At 67.2% G+C, this 20,398-nt stretch overlaps 1 protein-coding gene across 3 annotated transcripts; it reads right to left on the reverse strand.

Moving 5' to 3' along the window:
• Positions 1-1,695: 1,695 nt before the first annotated feature.
• Positions 1,696-20,398, reverse strand: CEP131 (centrosomal protein 131). Of its 3 annotated transcripts, none has more exons than XM_032429833.1 (26): positions 20,159-20,398; positions 17,831-18,032; positions 16,995-17,098; positions 16,419-16,533; positions 16,018-16,145; positions 12,612-12,725; positions 11,878-12,033; positions 10,563-10,680; positions 10,044-10,157; positions 9,664-9,820; positions 9,128-9,222; positions 8,471-8,653; positions 7,946-8,128; positions 7,748-7,867; positions 7,438-7,563; positions 6,993-7,109; positions 5,789-5,891; positions 5,010-5,211; positions 4,630-4,737; positions 4,422-4,539; positions 4,191-4,265; positions 3,291-3,433; positions 3,038-3,215; positions 2,762-2,958; positions 2,015-2,075; positions 1,696-1,933 (listed from the first exon to the last, which is right to left on the reverse strand). In XM_032429833.1, the coding sequence occupies exons 2-26, from the start codon at positions 18,014-18,016 to the stop codon at positions 1,859-1,861; spliced, it is 3,276 nt and encodes a 1,091-aa protein (XP_032285724.1). In that variant the 5' UTR covers positions 18,017-18,032; positions 20,159-20,398; the 3' UTR covers positions 1,696-1,858. The 3 variants fall into 3 exon arrangements, with proteins under 3 accessions (XP_032285724.1, XP_032285722.1, XP_032285723.1); XM_032429831.1 differs by having other exon boundaries at positions 9,122-9,222; XM_032429832.1 differs by having other exon boundaries at positions 9,122-9,222; positions 20,139-20,398.

Genomic DNA, 20,398 nt, shown 5'->3' on the forward strand with positions numbered 1-20,398 from the left:
CCAAAAGGGTGGTGGGTCAGAAGCAGGTTGTCAGAGGCCAAGAGTGCCGTGGGCCTTGGGGAGGGGGTCCAGGTGGGGTGGTCCCAGAGCTCCCCCGCAGATGCCCCTATAACCCACAGCCATCCAGGGAAGGGACCGTGCCAGAAACTAAGGGTGTCCCCCCGTCCTGTCCACAGGGGGCTTTGGGGTGCTCCTGCTAGGTGGTGGCCAGTCCTGCCTGGGCTGGGAAGTCAGGCCCGCCTCTGGCGGGAGCATCACCTCTGCCCATCTCCACAGGTTTCCTGGCTTCCCTGCCTGCCCCACTCTCTGGACACCACCCTGTCTTCCCATCTGCTGAATACCTTAGTTGCAAAAATACATAGTTTAGTAATTTACAGCCGCTTCCCCCTGGCAACTCCTAATAACAGCTTCAGACAAAATACCTTTTCTGGTGGGCGGAGGGAGGTCAGAGCCTCGATAGAAAGACCCGTCTACTCCTGTGTGGTCCCGGCCACGCCCCTGGGAGCCCGGCTGAGGCTGTGAGCCACCAGCTCCTGCCAGCTGCAGCTGCGGCCCAGGGAGGGGTCTGAGCCGGTGGCCGCCGCCCCTCAAGGAGCGCCCCCCACCGGGGGCCAGCCACCCGCCCTTCTCTGGACTTGACAAGAAAGCATCCGAAGGCCAGCCTGGATCTTCGAATAGCTGGCAGCGAGGGTGAGCTGCAGGACAGCAGTGGCTCGGGGGGAGGAAGCGGGCCCAGGAGCTCTGTGGAGACCAGGGCCGCCCCTCCTCACCTCAAGCCCCAGAACTGGGCGCCCCAGGCACACACTGCTGGACGGCCACTGGACGGCCTGAGACCTTCTCCCCACCTGGTCATGTCACAGGACGAGACAGCCCCGTGAGGAGGGGACACGGATGGGGCTCGTGCATGCTGCCCGGGGGCCAGACCGGGGCCCATGCACCCGGGGATGGGTCAGGCCAGAGGGACCCGGCGTGTCTCCCTGCCGCGGCCAGCTCGGGCACCAAAGAGGGAAAAGACGCTCTCGTGCAGGTAAGGAAACCGAAGCTGGACACACCCCAGGGCAGGGGACGGCAGTGACAGGGGAAGGCGGGCCCCACAGGTGAGCGCCCGGCAAGCTGCCTCAGCCCTCTGGGGCCGTGGGGCACGGCCTCCCCCCAGGGAGACGCAGGGAGACGCCCCGCGTGGGCTGGAGGGCCTTCCTGACCAGCTCGGGCTCCCCCAGCAGCCACAACAGAGGGAAGAGAGGTGCGTCCCCGAGAAGGAGCCCCCGCGGCCCTCCCCTCGCACTCCCCCTCCTGACTCTCAGGTGGGCCTCCCCCCTCCTCATGGGCAGGGCCTGTCCAGTGCCCACTCCTTGGGGGCTCCTGCCTGTCGCACGTCCGGGGGGGCGGGTCCTCAAGCGGGGGAAGGGCTACGTTGTCCCTGGCCATTGTGGGGGCCGGGGCAGCTGGAGAGCACAGGGGAAGAGCCCCTAAGCTCCTTCCGGGGGTGCGGCCGGCCAGCCAGGGAGCATTCTCTCTGCTGGGGGACTGGGACCAACCCAGGGCCCACAGCAGGCAGGGGACACAGGGGGTCACGCTGAGAGCAGAGCTGGGCTGGGGACACCCCGCACCTGGCCTCCAGCCCCCGCCACCCCGGCCCCCGGCCCAGGAGAGAGAGACGAGGCAGGGGCACACAAAGTACTAAAAACACCTCTTTACTATTCAAATGCAGCCATGGCGCTCTAGTGTCAGGATGACCGAGCCCAGGGCACAGGGACGGAAGGGGGCGGTGGGGCCGGGGCCGGGCTGGGGTCCACCTCGCAGCAGGGACCCCCGGCCTGGCTGTTGTCGGCCCGTCCGGGCTGTGGGCGGCGGGCGGTCACTTGGCGCTCGGGAACGGCCACCTGCGCTGCTCCAACAGCTCTTCCAGGTGGTCAGCCCGCTTCACCGCGGCCTGCAACGTGCCGTGCACCCGCAGTCAGGCCCGGTCGTTACCCCCGCCCGCCCTCGGGCAGACCCGGCTTCGGGGACCCACCTCATGCTGTTTCCGGAGGCTGCGCACGGCCTCCTCCTTCTTCGCCAGGGCCAACTTCACCCTGCGGGGGAGTGCGTGGTGGGCTGCGGGCCAACGCCCTGGCCAGACCCCGCGGCCGGCATGCGGCTGAGTGCAGCGGGGGGGCCAGGACGGGCCTCCATCCTGGAAGAGCCGGTGGGGTGGCTGTGCTGCCCACCCCATCCCAGCGCTGCTGACCATGGGCACTGGGTCGTCCGGGGGCATTGGTGACGAGCTGGGACCCCCACGGCCGACCCCGGGGCCACCGCCCACAGAACCAGCCTCGGTGAGTCAGAGCCCAGAGTGGGGATCCCGACACACGCCGGGAAGGCTCCCTGCTGAGATGAGGAAGCACCCCCCCAATGTCCGCCTCTCTGGAAGGACTAAGGGGTCCCACGGGGCTGGGGGAGCTGCCCACCACTGAGCCCCCGGGGCTCCGACTCCCCCAGCACAGGGGCTGCTTCACCCAGGCCAGGGAGACGGGCCCTGGGCGCTCCTAGTGCTCAGCCAGCCGGGTCCTGCTGGGACGCCTGGTGCTCAGCCAGCCGGGCCCCGGCCACACGGAGCCCACCGCGGCGGCTGACGGCCCAGCTCTGCATCAGCTGCGAGGAGACGCAGACCCGCAGCCCCCTTCCCTTTCTCAGAGCCAGCGTCCTGCCGTCGGAGCTGTGGGGTCCCACCCCCTCCCCCCATGCTCCCCAAGGACCCCAAGTCCGGCCCCCAGCCCACCTCCCGTGCACCTCCTGCAGCTCGGCCTGCTTCTCCCGCGTGAGCTGCTCCAGCTCCAGCCGCTGGCGGGCCCGCAGCTCGGCCAGCTCGGCCCTGAGCTGCCGGGTCTCCTCCTCGGAGGCTGCCAGCCGGTCCGCAAACTCCCGGCGGAGCACCTCCGCCAGGCTGCCCCTCTCACTGACCAGCTGCTCGTTCACCTGGGCCGGCATGGGGCGGGAGTGAGCGGGTGGCCGGGGCACGCTGGGGCCGCCGCCCGCCCCTTCCCACCCTGCTCACCGCCGTCAGGTGGGCCAGCTCCTTTTCCTTCTGCCGCACCAGGCCCTGCAGACGCTCGCTCTCCCCCTCCGCCTCCCCAAGGCGCCCCTTCAGCTCGGTGCACCGCTCCTGCAGCTTCCGCTCAGACTGCTCCAGCTCCGAGAGCTCCGTGTCGTACTTGTCCCGGATGCGCTGGACGCTGGCGGACAGGGGCAGGGTCAGGGCGCTCCGGGGACTCGGGGCCGTGCTGGGCACTGGTGGGAGAAGACCTCACCGGCTCTCCGCGGCCCTCTCGCTCTCCTCCCTGGCGCGCGTCATGTCAGCCTCCAGCCGGTGGATAACCAGCTCGATCTCCTTATCCCGGTCTCTCCGGATCTCCTCCCTCAGCTCCCGTTCCCGGTTCAGTAGCCATGCTTCCTGGGGGTGCACGGGGCTCGGTGGGGCTGGTGCAGGGTCGGCCGCAGGACACCCGGCTGGCGGGACCTGGCCCTGCCCTGCCCCTATCAGCCCTTTGGTCAGACCCAGGGTGGGACGCAGCGCGAGCACCAGCAACGCTGCCCGGGGCTGCTGTCCTGGGACTGAGGACAGAGCTGGACACCTCCAAGCCTGCGGACGCGGCGTGAGGGCCCAAATGGGGCAGGCTCTCGGAAGACAATTTGGAAACTCCCATCAGGCTTCACACCACACTCTTGGAACCAGCTGCCCTGCATCTGCAAACATATCCCACAAACACAGTGACCCCCGTGCACGGTTACGGGGCAGACGGGGAGGCCGCTCGGCCACTGCTGAGGCTCTGTCACCAGGCCAAGGGGCATGGCCTCGTGCGGCCCTGTGCACCTGTCCACCACGGCCTCATTCCAGGAGTGCCTGGCAGTGCAGGCTGGTGCTTCCTGCAGAAGGCACCGGAAGATGAGGAGCGCAGCCACCTGGGCGAAGGGAGGGTGAGGAATGCCGCCTTCGCCATCAGAGGGATCTGCCCCGGCCCCCCGGTCTCTCCTGGAACCCCCCCGGAGAAGGGCTGAAGCAGCCCACTTGCATAGCGTGCACACAAGAGCACGACAACCAGTCCCTGAGCAGCCAGAACTGTGCCCACGGGGAGGCCACGGAAGGGGAACCCACACGTGGCTGTTCTGACGCCGGGGGTGCCGGGCAGGAGACTGCTTCCCGCTCCCACCTCCTTCTTGGTGCAGCTGGCCTCCCACATCTGTCGTTCGGCCTCCAGCTGGTCCTTCAGGGTCTTCATCTCCATCTGGGGGGCGGGCGTCACCGTGAGAGCAGGCCCTGAGCCCCCGGGGCACGTGCCAGGCCGAGCTGGCTGGGGAGCCCGTCGCACGAGCCCAGGCTTGGCCCAGCGCCCCTCGCAGCCGCCAACCCGGCACCCCCAGAGCGGGCGCTCCCTGCGGACCTGGTGCCGGCACTCCTGCTCCTCTCTCCCCTTCTCGAACTCGGCCCTGAGAGCCCGGCCCTCGGCCGCGCTGCTCTCCTCCAGCTGCTGCCGCAGTTCCTCCAGCTCCGCCCGCTGCCTGTGGGCCGGCGAGAGCTCAGCACGCGCGGGGGGCGGCGCGGGGCGCGGGGCAACGCGGGGCGCGGGCGGGACCCCCTCCCAGGGGCACCTGGCCGCCTGCTGGCCCAGCCGCTCCTTCTCCTCGGCCACCTCGCCGTAGAGCCGCCGCCGCTGCTGCTGAAGGGCCCGCTGCTCCTGCTCCACGTGCTGCTCAAAGCTGTGGGACCGGAGGCTGGGAGGCTCGGCGCGGGGCTGGGGGCTCCCACCACGGCCACCCGCCCGCGCCCGCACCGCCCGCACCGCCCGGTGCCACCTGCGGCCCTCACGGGGCTCGTCCTGCCCCCTTGGTCTCCTGCCCTGGCACCAGTCTCCGAGAGTCCGCCGTCCGCCCCCCCACCGCCCTCCCGCGGGGTGCGGTGCATCCCAGCTCTGCTAGGCCTCAGCCCCCTCCTGTCCCTGGGCAACGCCCGCCCGGGCGGGGACACGCACCGCTGCTGGGCGCGCTCCCGCTCCTGCTGGCCCAGCGCCTCCTTCTCCCGCTGCAGGTGCTCCCGAAGCTCCTCCACCTGGCGCCCGAATCGCTGGGCCGCCCGTGAGTCCGCCCGCAGCAGCTCTGCCTCATGCAAGCTCTTGAGCTTCTTCACCTCCTGCTTGTGCTTGGCGATCAGCTTCTGGATCTCAGGCTCCAGGCCTGGAGGGAGGGCACCGCACCGCAGGGGCCTGCCCCTCAGTTCCTGGGCGGCCGGGGACCCCTGACCTCTGCCCACTATGCTGACCCCTGCCCCGGTGCTGCAGGGGACTCCCCGTTCTCCCCCACTGTGACACCAGGGCTGCAGCCCAGCCAGGGGATCCCCTACCCCGGCCACCCCAGAGACTCCAGCCCAAAGCACAGCTGAGCCCCCAGGCTCACCGTCCCTCCGCCCCACGGGGCTCCCCCAGGTGCAGGACTCCCCGGAGGAGGGATCACTGGGGAAGAGGGTGTCCGGGGGCAGGAGGGCTGGGCGCGGGCTGGGCGATAGCAGCCACAGTCCCAGGCGGCAGGGAACCCCGGCCCCCCCCACGCTCCCGCCTGGCACGCTCCCCTGGAAGGTGGAGGAGTTCACGGGGCAGAGGGAAGGCAAGCCCATCCTCCTGGACCCGCCCTTTGTCCTGGGTCCACCGTGGCTGTAACTCAAACCACCATCCTTTCTCAAAGACCCCCCGTGGCTGCCTCTGGGCCATGTGGCCTGTCGGCCTCTGACCAGCTCTGGGGGGAGGCCGGTCCCCACCTCGGACTGTAATCTCCTTGATTTTTCGGGTTTTCTCATTGATCCACTTCTCCCTGCGGACTTTCTCGGTGGCGCTCATTAGTTCTTTGAGTTTCTTAATCTCCTGCCAGCAAGGAAACAGGAAATTCACAGAGCAGCTGTGAGGAAGGGGGGAGACACACAGACCCCTGCCCTGGGCCCCCCCTGCCCTGCACGCGCCAGTGATCCTATTCTGCCCTCCCCAGACATGGAGGCAGGGTCCAGTCTGGAGGCCTGAGGTTGGGGGGAGGAATCGGCCTGCAGAGGCCCCACTGGGGTGCCCCTGAGTCCCCAGCCCTGGCTGTCCCCTGCAGTGGCTGGGGGGACTTTAAAAATGTTGGTGTGGGTGCCTGGGCAGCTCAGTCAGTGAAGCGTCTGACTCTTGATTTTGACTCGGGTCATCATCTCAGGGTCGTGGGATCAAGCCCCGCGTGGGGATCTCCACTCAGCACGGAGTCTGCTTGAGATTCTCCCTCGCCTCTGCCCCTCCTGCTTGTGCACGCCCTCTCTCTCCCTAATAAATAAATCTTAAAAATAAAAACAATGCCGGTGGCACGGCCCTGCAGGGTCAGCTCTGGGCCTGGGGACCATCGCTGCCCGCACCGTGGGTGGTGCAGCCGAGGGGGGGGCAGCCTGTGGACGGCGGCTGCCAGCAAAGCCGGATGAGGCAGGGGTCCGGTCATCGGCCGACAGAGCCAGGAGAAACACGTGCGGTCCCTCCGCCCAGGGGCCCAGGGCTGCAGCAGCTCAGGCTCGCACACGGCCGCGGGTGGGCAGGCGGTGGCTCCCCTGCGCCCTTCCTCCTCGTATGTGACATGCGAGGGGTCCTGCGAGCCCCTCGGCCCCCACCCCAGGGTCTGGCACTCAGCGGGTCAGAGAGAAGCAGCAGCTCCAGTGGCAGGAGGGGACCGAGACTGGTGCTGGGGCGGCTCCCCCGTCCCCGGCCTGGCCCGCTGGCTGGCGCCCTGGGTGCGGGGTGCAGGCCCAAAACTCTCCCTGGCTCTGAGGCTGCATGGCGGCTCCCGGGGTCTCGTTCATGAGCCCCACGACTCTCATGCTCCGAGGCTGCCCTTTTCTGGGGCGGCAGGCACGGACCCCCTCCCACGGGGGCTGAGCGCACAGTGGGGCTGGAGGCCAGCTGCAGGGACAGCGGGGCAGAGTCGGCCAGCGCGGCCGCGGGGCTCACCAGCTCGTGCTGCTCCTGCACCTGGGCCTCCCTATCCTTGCACCTCTCGTTCCCCAGCTTCAGCTCTGCCAGGGCAGCCTCACACCTGTCGGCCAGGGCCTTCTTGTCCTCAATCAGCTGCAATCAAGGGCCGGGGCTAGAGCTGCCGTGCGACCACCGAGTGCCGAGAGCCTGCGGGGGGGCCCGGGGCGGGGGCCGCGGCCGCGGGGTGGGGGCGGATCACGGCAGTGGGGGGAGCACCCAGCGATGTCTCAGACCAGCCCATCAAACAGTTCCCACAGGGAGGGTGCCGCCCATTTCCACAGAAGGGAGGAGGCCCAGCGAGGAAGGCCCGTGGGCCTGGAAGTCTCCGTGAGGCCCAAGCCCGTCTGGAACCCGACGACCCCACAGGCCCAGCTGGCCCTGACCCCTCTCCCCTGGTGCCCCACGGCCCGGCCGGAGGTACCTGGTCGATGAAGGACAGGTGCCGCTGGATGGTGGCCTCGTAGTGGTCCCTCTGCTGGCGCAGCTGCCGGCCCAGCTCCTTCTCGGTCTCCTTGACCCGCCGCACGGTCAGGTCCCGCTGCTGCACCTGTGAGGGGCGCCAGGAGGAGCAGCTGGGCAGGGGGCGCCGGGAGGAGGAGACGGGGCAGGCGGAAGCCCTCCCAGGGAGCAGCGCCAGCAGGACCCACCCAGGCTGGTAAGCAGGGCCCGCGTGGTCACGGCCCCCCGCATGCGCGTGAGGATCTGCCGGGCTGGGTTGGCGGGGACGTTACCAGAGCTCTCTGCAGCAGCCCCACGGCCTGCTTCTTCTCCTCCACCTCCAGCTTCAGCCGCATCACAGATGCGCTCCCCATGGACGCGGGCTCCAGGCGCCCCTCCTGCGGCACCAGCCCCTGGAAAGGCAGTGCGCGTCAGGCAGGCCCCGGTCACCTGGGGAGGACCTGCCTTCCCTCCCTGGGGCCCCTCCACACCTGGGGCGCTGAGGCCGGCCGGTCCTGCCCCAACTTCTCCACCTCCATCTCGTGCAGAAAGCTCATGATACTCTGCAGCTTGGCCTCGGACAGCAGAGTCCCGTCTTCGGGGAGACCGGTGCACGTGCTGAGCTTCCCAAATTTCTCCAGGTTGTCAGCGGTCAGCGAGCTGGCATCGTCCTCCTACAGGGGAGTGGGCACAGCAGCAGGGGCCGTTGGGGCGGCTGAGGACGCTGGGCTGGGCCTCCAGGAGCCACTTAGGGACCCCGGGGCAGGGGAGGATGGGGAGGAGCGAGTGCAGGGACAGCTGGGGAAGGCGGCCGGACCTGGTGTGGAAGGAAGGGCCTCTCAGGCTGCCCAGAGGCTTGCGGGGCACTGCCGAGGGCACCAGGGGCAGAGAGGCGGCACCCACTCCCCACCCCAGGGTTACTCTGGGCATCCTAACAAGCCCCATCTGGCCCTCATTAGGGTCCCGACTGAAGCAGGCAGGAGCCTCCGTGACCTGTGCGGACGCAGCCCAGTCACCTCGTCGCTCCAGGAGTATTTGTCCTTGTGGTAGGCCCTGGGGCAGGGCAGCAGCTCGGGTTCCTCCTCCAGCAGCTTGAGTGTGTCCAGCAGCTCATCCAGGGTTGCCCTGGACTCGGCCCTGCCCCTCACAGGGCCCACCACCTCCAGATCCTCACTGGCCACATCCCGGGAGCTGGCATCCTGCAGTGGACATGTAGGAGGGAGAACCACGAGGCCACTGGGGACCACCAGAGAGCCGTGGGGGGAGGCTGGGGAGAGATGGGGGGCCGCGAGAGGGGAGGCCTCCTCCGCACAGGCTCATGCCATGTAGCCACGTGGACCAGGCTCATCCCGACCCACCTCCAGGGAAACAAGAAGGATGACTGGGTGGGATGCCCCTGGGCCTGGCCTCCTCGCGCCTAACCTCTGAGCTTCCTGCTCCCTTCTGTAGGCATGCACACGGGGCCCCACCCCAGAGCATCTGCGAACACCCAACAGGATTCCAGAGCAACCCATGAGACCCCATCCTGCACTGGACCAACAAGACCCATTCTGGGCAGGCTTTCCTGGCACCAGTGACCCCACGGCCACGGGGGTCAGGCTTGGGCCACCCAGGCACGGACGCCCCCCGAAGCTGAGGCCGGGGAGGGCAGACAGGAGGAGCCGTACGGACACCTGAGGCTTGTCGTCTGGAAACTTCCGGGGCTCTGGGGATGAGTTGGAGGCAGACTGGCAGGGGTCCTCTGGGCCTGTGGTTCGGAAGCCAGCCCCTGCGCAACACAGCACAGCATTGGCCCCCCGCCGGCGTCCCCCCAGCTGGGGGCAGCAAGCCTGGGGAGCCCTTGAGAAGAGGCCACACAGGGGAGGCGGAGCACGTGACAGCAGGTGCCACGGCAGACTTCGCGCGGAACACAGGGAACGATCGGGAGCCCTGACCTGAGATGAAGGGTCAGGGGAACAGGTGTGACCCCAGAACTCTTGGTCCCCCCCATCCAGCTCCAGAAGAAGAGGCGCAGGAGCAGAAAGGCAGGGCCTAAGGGTCTGCTGCACAGTGCAGCAGGGACACAAGGAGCTGGGGGACATCAGCAGAGGCCACAGCCCTCCAGAGGGAGGGGGCAGGGGTGTCCGCGCTGGGCTGGGGGCGGGGCGATGCCCTCGAGGGCACAGAGCTGGGGCACGTGCAGGACGGCCTCCTGGCTCTGGGCGCTCACCGGCGTTGTTGGCCTTGTGGGTCTGCGGGGCGTGAGTGGTGCCCCCCGGTCTGGGGGCCGGCTCCCGGGCAGGCCGGGGCTTCTCTGGCTCCCGGGCCTCCTTCAGCAGCCCAGGCTCAGGGTCACCTGACTTCTGGGCTCGCTTCTGCTGCAGCTCCTGCCGTGAGGAGCACCTCTGAGCAGCCTCGCCTGGACACAGCCAGGCCCCTCGTCCCCCCTATGCCCAGCTGCCCCGGGGCCCAACGTCCAGGGGCTTGGGGAAGGAGGGGTCAGGGAAGGCAGCAGGCAGGGGTCCCCCAGGGCACAGGGGGTGGACCCAGCAAGTGTCGTTTGCTGCCTTGGCACTGGGCTCCCCACGCTGCTCAGGCCACCCCGGGCACCTGAATGGCCGCTCGCCTAGCCTGGCGCGCCTTCTCCTCCCGGACCTTCCTCCTGGCCGCCTCCTTCTGCTGGTGCAGGCCCAGGAGCCCCTCTCCCAGCTGCTGCCGCTGCTCCTGTGGAAGCCAAAGCCATGGCTGGTCTGACTGGGAGGATGGAGTTGCCCGATCCAGACCTGGGCTTCCACAGGACCCCACGGCCCCCCGACCTGCGGTTTCTCTGCCCCAGAGAAGACAAGCCTCCCTCCAGGCAGCCAGGGGCTCCTCCGGATGCGGAGACAGCCCTGCCTCTTGGAGCAGGGACCTGCAGCTGGAAACCCGCTCGGACTGCTCGGCCCAGGGTGCCACTGGCAGGCATGTCCTGACATCCAGGCCCTGACTCAGGGCAGGAGGGAGCAGGGCCCCCAGCCGGGGTACAGACCCATGGGGCAATCCCAGGTTGCAGAAACCCCCGTGTATGTGGCTGGGACCCCTGGGACTCAGGCCTGCTTCCTCAGGGCACGGCTCTCACACGACGCTGACCTCTTGCTTGGATGCTAGCAGGTGCCCTCGGCAGGCAGCTCGGGCTCGGCGCCGCCGCACCTGCTCGCGGTACCAGCGCTGGATGGTGACGGCGGCCTGGTTCACCTGGTGGATAAACCTGCAGGGGGCAGCAGTGCTCAGGACAGAGGCTGGGCCCCGTGCGCCCGAGGCAGCTGAGCGACGGCCTCTCCCCTCCGCGTCCCCCCCCGAAGGCCCAGGCGGGCAGAAAAGCCAACAGCCGCACGTTTCCGCAGAAACAAAAATGCCCATCCGCAGATGCTCATCAGTCGCCAGAAATGACCCCGAGGCCCGCGGCTGGGCTGTGGGTGAACGCTGCAGTCCCGACAGTGGACGCTATTCACGGACAGAGAGCCACACACCAGAGACGGGCCCCAGGCCTAGCGCTCCAGCCAGAGCATTCTAGAAGAGGCAAAGCCCTAAGGGGACAGCTGGGCATGGCCAGGGTCAGGCCTGGAGAAGCCGGATACAAGGCCTGCGGGTGGGGGGTCCTGGGGGTGACAGACGTTCCGTGTCTTGGTGGCTGCACGCAGGTGCCCAAGCTCACCACACCACATGCCGTATCACATGCGTGCATCTTACTGCCTGTCAATTCGAGTCAGAAAAGCTGAGTAAACTTGGCAAAGTCTTCCCCTTGGCTCTCCGGACCATTTAAAGTCCCTAACGGAGCATCCAGGACACGGAGGGTCGCCGGCCCGGGGACGGGGCAGAGAGGGGCCCGTGCGGCTGACGCAGGGCCTGGGGGGTGCACGGAGCTGCAGGCTCCCGGCCTCACCCGCCCCTCCTCCAGGCCTGCTCCCCAGGCTCCAGGGGGACAGCGGCAGTGACCGTATCACCTGCAGCTTCCTGACCAGGAGCAACGCCGCCGTGGCCCGGGGACCACCGCAGAAGGCGCCGTAAGATTGTTGGTGTTTTCTTTAGTTTCTGTATCTCCCTTCCACTTAATGCTTTTTTAATTAAGAGCTTTAGTGAGCTCTAACTGACGCTATGAAATTTATCCATTTTAAGTATACTGTTCCGTAATTTTGCATAAACTGACCCGCGTGTATGACCGCCAGTGTGACCCAGGTTTGGAACACTTCCATCACCCGGAAAAGACACCCGCCTCCCCCTGCTGTCCGCGGCCGCACGCGGCTGGGGCTGCACCTCCGCGGACTTGCCCCTTCTTCACACTTAGTACAAACGGGCCTGGACGACGTGGGCGCTTGTCCGCGTCCGTGTTTGAAAACAATTATTCAAGTGGACATTCCTACCACGGGAGCTTCAGGCCCCCTCCTGGCCCCCGGCCCCTGGTCACCTCTCGGCCTCCTCCTCTGTCACCTCCTTCCGTCTGAGTGGGCCCGGGGCGCCCCCGGCGCTGTTCTGGGCCGCGTGGCTGCTGTCGGCCAAGTTCTTGTGCGGCTTCGCGGAGCTGCTGCTCTCCCCCCCACCGGCGGCCGCCTTGAGGATGTTGCTAACAGGAAAGGGCAGGAAAGGCTCGCGGCCGCCGCCAGGCCCCCTCACAGCCCCGGCAGTCGGCTCGGCCTGCGAGCAGAGGGGGCAGCCGCGGCTTCATCCCAGGGGCCTTGGGCTGGAAGGAGGCACCCGCAGGACATGAGCAGCGAGCGCCGCCTGCTCCCCCGTCCCGAATGTTAGCGGATCCCCCCACAGGGCCCATTTCACGGCACCCAGGGCCAATGGGCTCTTTCCATTCAAAAAAGCAGAGGTCTCAAGAGTCGTGGGATCCCAGAGCCAGACAGTGACCCGAGACACCCCAGGGGCACTCCCTGCCTCCCAGTGTGCAGGGGGCGTGGGGTGACACGCGCGGGCCTGCACCAGACTCAGCCAGCGGGCTGGAGACTCCAGGGGTGGCTGCGGCCTCCTCGGCAGGACCGCACGCCGGGGCTGAGCCCCAGGCCCGCCTGACTGCCCGCGCAGGTCCGGTCTGAATGTGGCCTCCCTGGTGCCCCTCGTGGGCACAGCCTGCCCCAGTGCAGGCTGTTCACCGTGCACCAGCTCCCACACCCACCCCAGACCGGAGCCAGGCCTTACTTGAGAGAGGGAGCCGTGTGGTTGGAGCTCTTGGGGGGCTGCGCCTTGTCTGGGGGGGCGTAGTGGTTGTGCACCATGCTGGTGACGCAGTTGCCCACAGCGCCCTTGTTGCTCCTGCCGGAAGAGACCGGAGCGGCGTCAGGCTCCGGAGGCGGCAGAGCCCCGGGGCGTGCTCACCACGGCATCATCCAAGTGTCCCCGGGGGCCCCTCCACGGCCACCACACCGACAGTGGGGGCTTCTCGGGACCCGGGACAGCCCCGCCCGTGGTGTTCCACCGAGCAGAACCCGAGGCGGGCCGTGAAAACCCAGGCCCCTGACAGCGGACACGCCTGCAGGTCACAGTCCACGGAGCACGGGCCTTTCTGTGCCGATGAGACGGGACAGGAGACACACAGGCCTCTCTGCCCGCCTCAAACCCACTGGAAGGAACACACATGGCACAGACACACGTGGACAAAGGGAATGTGGAGGAGAGAGCCGCAAACACGTGACCACAGCGTTTTACAGGATGAGAAACAGAAGGGCCAGTGTAAGTGACACGGTGAGGCAGGGAGGAGATGCCCGGGGCACGGGGGCAGCTGCTGTGCCCCCCAGGACCCCACAGGGCACAGGAAGTGGAGATGCCCGGCTCTTCTAAAGCAACACTGCAACCCCTTCCTCACGGTTGGCACCCCGGCACCAAGCCCGTCCCTCGGCTCCAGACAGGAGGCTGGCTCTCCCGGTGTGTGCCCAGCAGGACGTCCCCACCCCCCACCCCCGGCGGGGCGCGCAGCCGGGAGACCAGAGACTCCCTCCCGGGAGAGACGAGCAGCCCAGAGAAGAGCCCCGGACACTGACAGGTGCGGCCCCCGGGACGGCAGCCTGGCCCCTGCCCGGTCGCCCCGGCGTGAGCCGTCAGACAACTCGGAGGGCCTCCCTTGCAAGTGCTCTGCCAGACATCCGAGGACAGACGCACGTGCGAAGGGCTGACAAACAGGACAGGGCGTCTCCGAGAATCCATCCTGGCGACCAGGCTGTGCCAACACATGTTTAACAGCCTGTTCTCTGGGGGGAAAGCTCTTAATTTGTCGCGTTTGCCAATTTCAATATTCCCAGTGCGGCTGACTTGAGACGCGCGCGGAGTCGGGGCGAGCGCACAGCCCGCCTCCTGAGCAGGTGCAGGAGGCCCGGCCGCCTGGTGTCGTCAGAGGGCGATTGAGAACCGCCACCCTCGGGAACAGAAGGAGCTTATGGGACCGAGGACCACGCCGCTTGGCCATGCGGGGACGGAGGCAAGAGCAGGCCTGCAGCACGGGGGGACGCGGGTCCCCCGGGTCCCAGAGCTGAAGGCAGACTGTAGAGTCCATCCAGGAGGCCCGCCGGGCCAGCGACACGCTCATGGGGGAGCAGAGCAAAGAAAGGGAAGAAAACCGCCACGGAAAACACAGGACGACACCTGCTGGGACCGAGCAGCACGTGTCCAGGATGGGGGCCCCCGAGGCCAGCAGGCGAGTGGGGAGGACCCAGGGCGGAGGGCCGGCACCTCGAGATTCCACACGGGGAAGTGAGGGGGCGACACAAAGTGCTTCTAGAGAGAACACAGGACCCGGAAAAGGACCAGGCTCGGCACGGCAGAGGACTCCCCGGAGGCTGTCCTTGGAGCCCGCGCGACGGCTTTGGCGGCTCTGCCGACCAAACTCCGAGTCAGCTCGAGGGTGACGGCATCGTCAAGCACATGACAACCTAGCATCCTCGCCAGGAGCCTGCAGGAGGGCGTGCTCACAGACGATGGGGGGACGGAGGGCCCCCACGGAGGCAGGGGCGGCCGGGGGCAGCCCGTGGGCGCGAGCGTGCGGCCCACAGGGACGGCGGCCAGTCTGATCCGGGACGGGGGGAGAAGCCAGGCTCCGAGGGGTTCTCCAGAGCAAGGTGGACAGGGAGGGCCCCTGCTGTCGAGTGTGGGACACGTGGCCGGGACACAGACAACCAAGTGGGAAAATTTAACTCTGGAAAGACAGCAGCCTGTCCCAAATGTCGACAGCCCCCTGGGGCACGGCACTGCTCTAAGAGAGGCACACGTCTTCCCCAGGGCGCCCTCCTGACTGCAAACACAAGCATGACCCCTCAGTGTAAATGAGGGCCCTGCGGCCCAGGGAGGTTAAGTAACCTGCCCCAAGGCCCACAGCAAAAAAACAAAACGAAAAAACCACGCGAAATCAGAATTCGGGCCAGGCAGAGCTGGTGCCGGTCCCTGAGTGGAAATACAACCACAGAGACTGAGGCGCATCCGCCGGGGCGGCCCTCCCGGGGCGGCGGGCGGAGGGAAGACGTGCTCGCGTGCAGCGCGGGCCACAGGAGAGCAAACCCTGCCCTCCACGCGGAAGACAGTCAGCGATGAGCAACGCTGGTGTAGCTTTGACATACGCCTCCTAGAAAACACCAGAAACAGCCCGACAGCAGATGCCCCTGGGGAGCAGGACTCGGGGTGGGGAGGGAAGGGCACCGGGTCTGCTAATTTTCATCTTAAGTTTGTGGTCCAGCTCCACGTTTTAGCTGTGTGCATGCGTCACTGATAGAAATTACAATTAAATTTTCACTTAAATTCTCGTGTCAAAAGCAAGAATTCTTGCTGTGCCGACTCTGGGGAACAGTTCCGGAGAACCTCTCTCAAAGACCGTTCCTTTGATAAAAGGCTGTCGTGTTGGGAAATTCTTTCTCGCGCTGAAGCAAATGTATCTCCTTGTCCCTCTGCCCACGGCGAGGGGGACCAGCTCCCCTGACAGCCCAGGGCGGCCATGCTGAGCCCACTTTCCTCCACGGCTTCTCCAGGCCACCCGCCCATCCCGACGACTCCCGGCCAGCAGCCCCATCGGCCGAGGCCACAGCCTGCCCGGCCCTCTGCAGACCCCACCACGGTGGCCATCGCTCCGCACGTGCCTGGTTCTGCCCCGCTGTGGGCGGCACGGTTGACCGGGGACCACCAGGGCCTGCACGCGGACCCACTGTTGGCACGCAGCGAGCAGGGATGGCCCAGGAAACAGGCTCTGCCCCTCCTGAGATGTGGAGGATGAGCCTTATACAATGTCCCGTGGCCCCACGCGACCCTCACCAGGCCCGACCTCTTTGGGAGCGAAGCCGGGCGTCTCGGGCCGTCTGGAGGCAAGCTGCCCCGCAGAGGAGAGAGCGGGTGGGGGTGTGCCCCGTCTGAGCTCCCCCCCAGGCCAGAAGAGCCCCTGCCTAGTGTGCAAGATGCCACCCTGCAGCCTCCTTCCCTGGGCCCTTGGGTGGAGAAGCCAGCCACTCATTCCCTCATTCATTCATTCATTCCAGTGCACACAGGTCCTGCCACAAATAAGACCAACGGCGCCCTCCTCCAGGGGCTTCAGGTGGCTGGGGCCACACGGAGCACCTACAGCAGGGCCCACCTGTTGTTGGCAGTGAAGTTGGGGGCCAGGGGAACGGTGCACTCTCTCTTCCGTGGGCCCACCGGCGTGTCGACGGTGCTAGGACTCTGGGAGTCGGGTGGCAAGGTGAAGGCCCTGGGCTGGTCATCCTGTCGGTGACACGGTAGCCACCTCAGACCATGACGTGCTGCACAGGCCACTGACCCCAAGCCCCTGGCGTGTCCCCACAGCCTCACCCACAGACGGGATGGCCCAGGGGGCTGGGAGTTTCTGTGCCCCTCCTCCGCCTGCCACGCTGTGATCAAAGCCGGCTAACACTGACCCCCTCCCCACCGCCAGCCCCGCCCGCGGGTGCAGCCAGAACAAGGCAGGAACCAGCCGTCCCTCTGGAGGGACACTTAGACTCAGCCGCTGGCCCTTACCAGGACGTTCCACGTGGCTCCCTTCTCGCTGGGAGCCTTGCTCAGACCAGCCAGCCTCTTTCTCCCAGCGGAGCTGCCCTCGAAGAGGGTCAGGAAGTGGGGGCGCCCGGCCGGCCTGTGTCAGGAGAGGGGATGGCAGGCAGGGAGAGTCAGCCCGGGGAGGCCAGCTCCAGGAGCGCAGACGGGCGGGTCTTCCGAGGGGACGGGAGGGGCCAGGTCAGCACAGCAGAATCCTGTCCCCAAGCCCGTGGCTTGGCGCATCATTGCTTAGCTATAATCTGACAACCACGCCTGAAGAAGGGGCTCCCACCTGAGCCACAGCCCCCCGACACCCACGCGAAGGGCGCAGCAGGGACAGAGGGAGAGAAGCAGGCAGGGGGACGCTGGCCTGGGGCTCCGCATCTCTACTCGCAGATACAACAGGGTAAGATGCATCCCGCCTGCCCGCCCCCCCTTCCCCCCACAGGGCTGGCCTGAGTGCGGGTCACATCAGACCCCGGTGCCCAGCCTGGGCCCTACCTAATGAGGCTGGAAGGGGGGCTGACAGAGGCAGGAGAGGAGCGCGCTGGGGGCTACCTGAGGGGGCCGGTCCAGGCCTGGCTGGCTGGCGGCTGGTGGACCTGCGTGGTGCTGTTAGATCTGCGAAGGTTGTTGATGGTTCGGGAACCTCCGGGCCCCTCCTGTAAAAGGAAGAAACAAGCAACCCCATGGCGAAGGCTTCAGATACTCACCGGTTCACGCCGTGCCATGCCAGGCCTCGGAGAACGGATTTAGGGAGAGGAGAGAGGTCTCCTGGTTCTCGTGGACAACAGCAGCGTGGGGTCCTGGGCAGGGCCCGCTGAACTGGCCCAGGTCCTTGGCCTCTCGAAGCCTCGTCTTCCTCGAACAACATGGGAACCCAGCGTCCCTGGCTGGTGAGGGTCCGGGAGGAAGTGTGTGGGGCTTGGCCCGGGGTCTTTGGCAACGGCTGCCGGGCCTGGTCCTCATGGTCATCCGCTACCCTGAGGAGCGTGGCCACCCCATTCCGGCCAAGCATCTGCTGCCGGCCTGCCCACCAGGCTTTCTTCAACGCCGCTGGGAGCTCATCTCCTCCCCCAAAGGTCACCCTGCTCCTCGAGGAAGCAAATAAATCCAATGTTGGCGGAGCAAGAAGGACCGAGAGGTCAGTGCCAGCAGGATTTAGGCTCTGCCTCGGGCCAGGCCGACCCTTGACCGACCCTGGCCTTGACCTCTTTGTGAGTTAGGTCTCTGGTCTACGAGCGGGAGTCCCTCCTGAGCTTGGGGCGGCCGCAGGCAAGGACAGGACAACAGACATGGGGGGTGCCTGTGGAAGGGTAGGGAGACTCTTCAGGAGGTGGGGGCAGCGCAGGGGCGGTGCAGGGACACCCGCACACCCCGGCCCCAGCACTCACCAGCGCCTTCCTCCTCGGCTCACTGCCCGTGACCACGGAGAAGGAGCGGGCGATGGGCTTGGCGGCGGAGGCACTGTTGGGGCGCCAGGTCACGGGTGGAGGGAGGCCGGTCAGGCTCAGGTCCACCCCTTCTGAGCTGCCCTCGGGGGCGCCGGAGGGACCGCTGGTGGCCCGGGAGCCCTTCATGGAGGCTGAGCAGGCCCTAAGCAGGCAAGAAATGCGGTGGGACGTCCTCTGAGGAGCCAGGCCTCCTCACACACCACCTCCCGCCAGGTCAGGGAGCCTGCGGCCAACCAGCCGCCTCCTCGCTGGGTGGGAGCGGGTCCCTTTGTCAGAGCAGGACCCGGGGCCGAAGCGACGGCTCTCCAGAGGGACCCTGCCCGAGGGTGGCCGGGGGCAGCACTGAACCCGCCGCCCGGGAGAGGCTTTCCACCCCTCTGAGCGCCCTTCCTTCGTCTGTAAGACAGCTGTCACAAGTGCCTGGGGTCGTCCTGAGGCTCGGACAAGGCGGCTGTGAGGCTGGCCTGCAGGAGGCTCCATGGCAGACGCTCTAACTGGGACATGGTCTGAGTCACGCTGCCCGACCCAGGGTCCCCAACTCTGGTCCGCGGTCTGGCCATGGAACCCCTGCGCTTCCCCAGAGCCCCCTGGAGCACCCCGACTGTGGCATCTGCTCCTCACTTCTAGCCACCCCCCAGCACCAGCCACCCTTCTGTCTCCCTGGCTACCCCCTCTTCCCAACCCCCAAAGTCAGAGGGTCCCCAAGCTCAGCCCTGGCCTCCCCTCCACCCAGCCTCTCACCTGGGGGCCCACATCTGGCCTCCAGGATTCAAACAGAGGCTGACGGTTCCTGCCCCTCTCTGTTCCCTAATTCCTGACTCAAGACCAGCTGTGCATCTGGCACCTCAGCCCCAAAAAGACCAAAGGAGAACCCTGACGTCTGCCTCTAGCTGCCCCCTCCCCAGGGGTCATGTAACCCAGACCATTGGTAACTGGCTCAGGCCAAGGACCTAGATCTCATGCTGACATCTTCCCTTCCCACCACACCTGCTGCCGGTGCCCTCTCCCCATGCACCCCTTCCCTCCACAGCCTCTCCTAGAACCTGGACAAGCACAGTCCCTCCTGCAGCCCCTCCCCACGCGGCAGCCGGAGCTGATCTTTCTCCACCAGGTCTCAGATCACACTGCATCCCTGCCCAAAACCTTCCAAGGGCCCCCGGGCACAGAGAATAAAGTCTAAACACCCAACACCCCTCAGATCTGACCCTGCTCTCTCTGTGACCTCTTCACTGCCCCCCGTTGCCCCCTCGCTCTGCTTCAGCCAAACCAGCCATCCTGCTGCTCCTCACACTGGGCCAGCCTGTTTCCATCGCAAGCCCATGCACCTGCAGCCCCTCTGCCTGGGGCCTCTTCCCCTGGGACGTCCCCGGGCTCCCCTTTCACTCACAGAGCCACCAGTCCCCATCACTTTGCTCCCTCCTCCCGCTCTGTTTTCCTTCACCTGGCCACACAGGTTGGTCTGCGTTGTCTCACTCCTCGTAAGAACATCAGCACCACGAGGACAGGGACCACGTAGCCCCGGCCCCTGGCACGTGGCAGGCACTCAAGCAACAGGAGTGGATGAGTGCATGAACCGGCAGCACCAGGAATGACCACGGAGGAAAGAGCACAGCCCTCCCTGCCACGGAGGACTCTGGTGGGCCAGCAGGCACACGCCATCACCACCCCAGGTTCAGTGCTGCAGCCTCCTCCACAAGCACATAGTGGGGGCCCCCTGGCCAGCGGCCAGCGCCTCTGTTCTCTAGAGTGGAGCACAGAACTGTCCCTGCCCTTCACTCATGCATTTCCGGTTGTGCGGTTGATTTTAACCCCCTCGATTTTAACCCCCTCCTCTCCCCAGGGCACTGGCCACACCCAGCCGGACCCAGGCTGGCCGGACCCAGGCTGACCGGCCGGACCCAGGCGGGCCGGCTGAGCCGCTCAGGCAGCAGCATCAGGGACGGTAAACACAGCCGCTCCCTGGAAACCTCCAGGCCAGACCTCGCCTTGCACACAAAGATGTCTGTCCCGGCACCCGAGCCTCTGCCCAGACTCCTCCACATGGGCTGACGCAGGACCCCCGGCCGCTCCTCCACCGAGCAGCTCCCAGTCCCCCAAAGGACTTGGCTGAAGGTGGTGGGACCCGAGACCGCCGACTGGACTCCACTCCCTCGCGCAGGCCCCCCGCCCGCCCCTGCACGGGGAGGAGACGGGGGAAAGCCTTCACCTGCGCGGGCCCGCACACCCGCATCCGCGCGAGCCCCCTCACCTGCGCGGGGACCCCCTCACCTGCGCGAGCCGGGCCTGGGGCGCGGAGCCTGCGGGGCCGGCCGGCGGGGGGATGTGCGAGGCCCTCCCAGGGGGGACGCCCGGGGCTCAGGCTTGGGGCGGGCAACCTCGCGCCGCGGCCCTGGCGCCGGCTTCGAGGCCCAGGTGACAATGAAGCGGCCGGGCCGCAGGGCGAGCGGCGGCAGCTAGCAACCAGCAACCAGCCGGGCACCTCCTCCCCCGTCCGTCACGGGGGCCCGC

Source organism: Phoca vitulina, unplaced genomic scaffold (assembly GCF_004348235.1).
Source record: "Phoca vitulina isolate PV1807 unplaced genomic scaffold, GSC_HSeal_1.0 scaffold41, whole genome shotgun sequence".
Taxonomy (NCBI): Eukaryota; Metazoa; Chordata; class Mammalia; order Carnivora; family Phocidae; genus Phoca; species Phoca vitulina.

What these genes read in the sequence shown, in the direction of transcription:
- CEP131 (XM_032429831.1), bottom strand. Translation starts at nt 18,016, where the DNA reads ATGAAGGGCTCCCGGGCCACCAGCGGTCCCTCCGGCGCCCCCGAGGGC. An exon ending in AGCCGAGGAGGAAGGCGCTG is followed by an intron (nt 17,099 to 17,830) that starts GTGAGTGCTGGG and finishes TTCCTTTTACAG; the next exon opens with GAGGGGCCCGGAGGTTCCCG. An exon ending in AGCAGGAGTGCCGGCACCAG is followed by an intron (nt 4,266 to 4,421) that starts GTCCGCAGGGAG and finishes CCCGCCCCCCAG; the next exon opens with ATGGAGATGAAGACCCTGAA.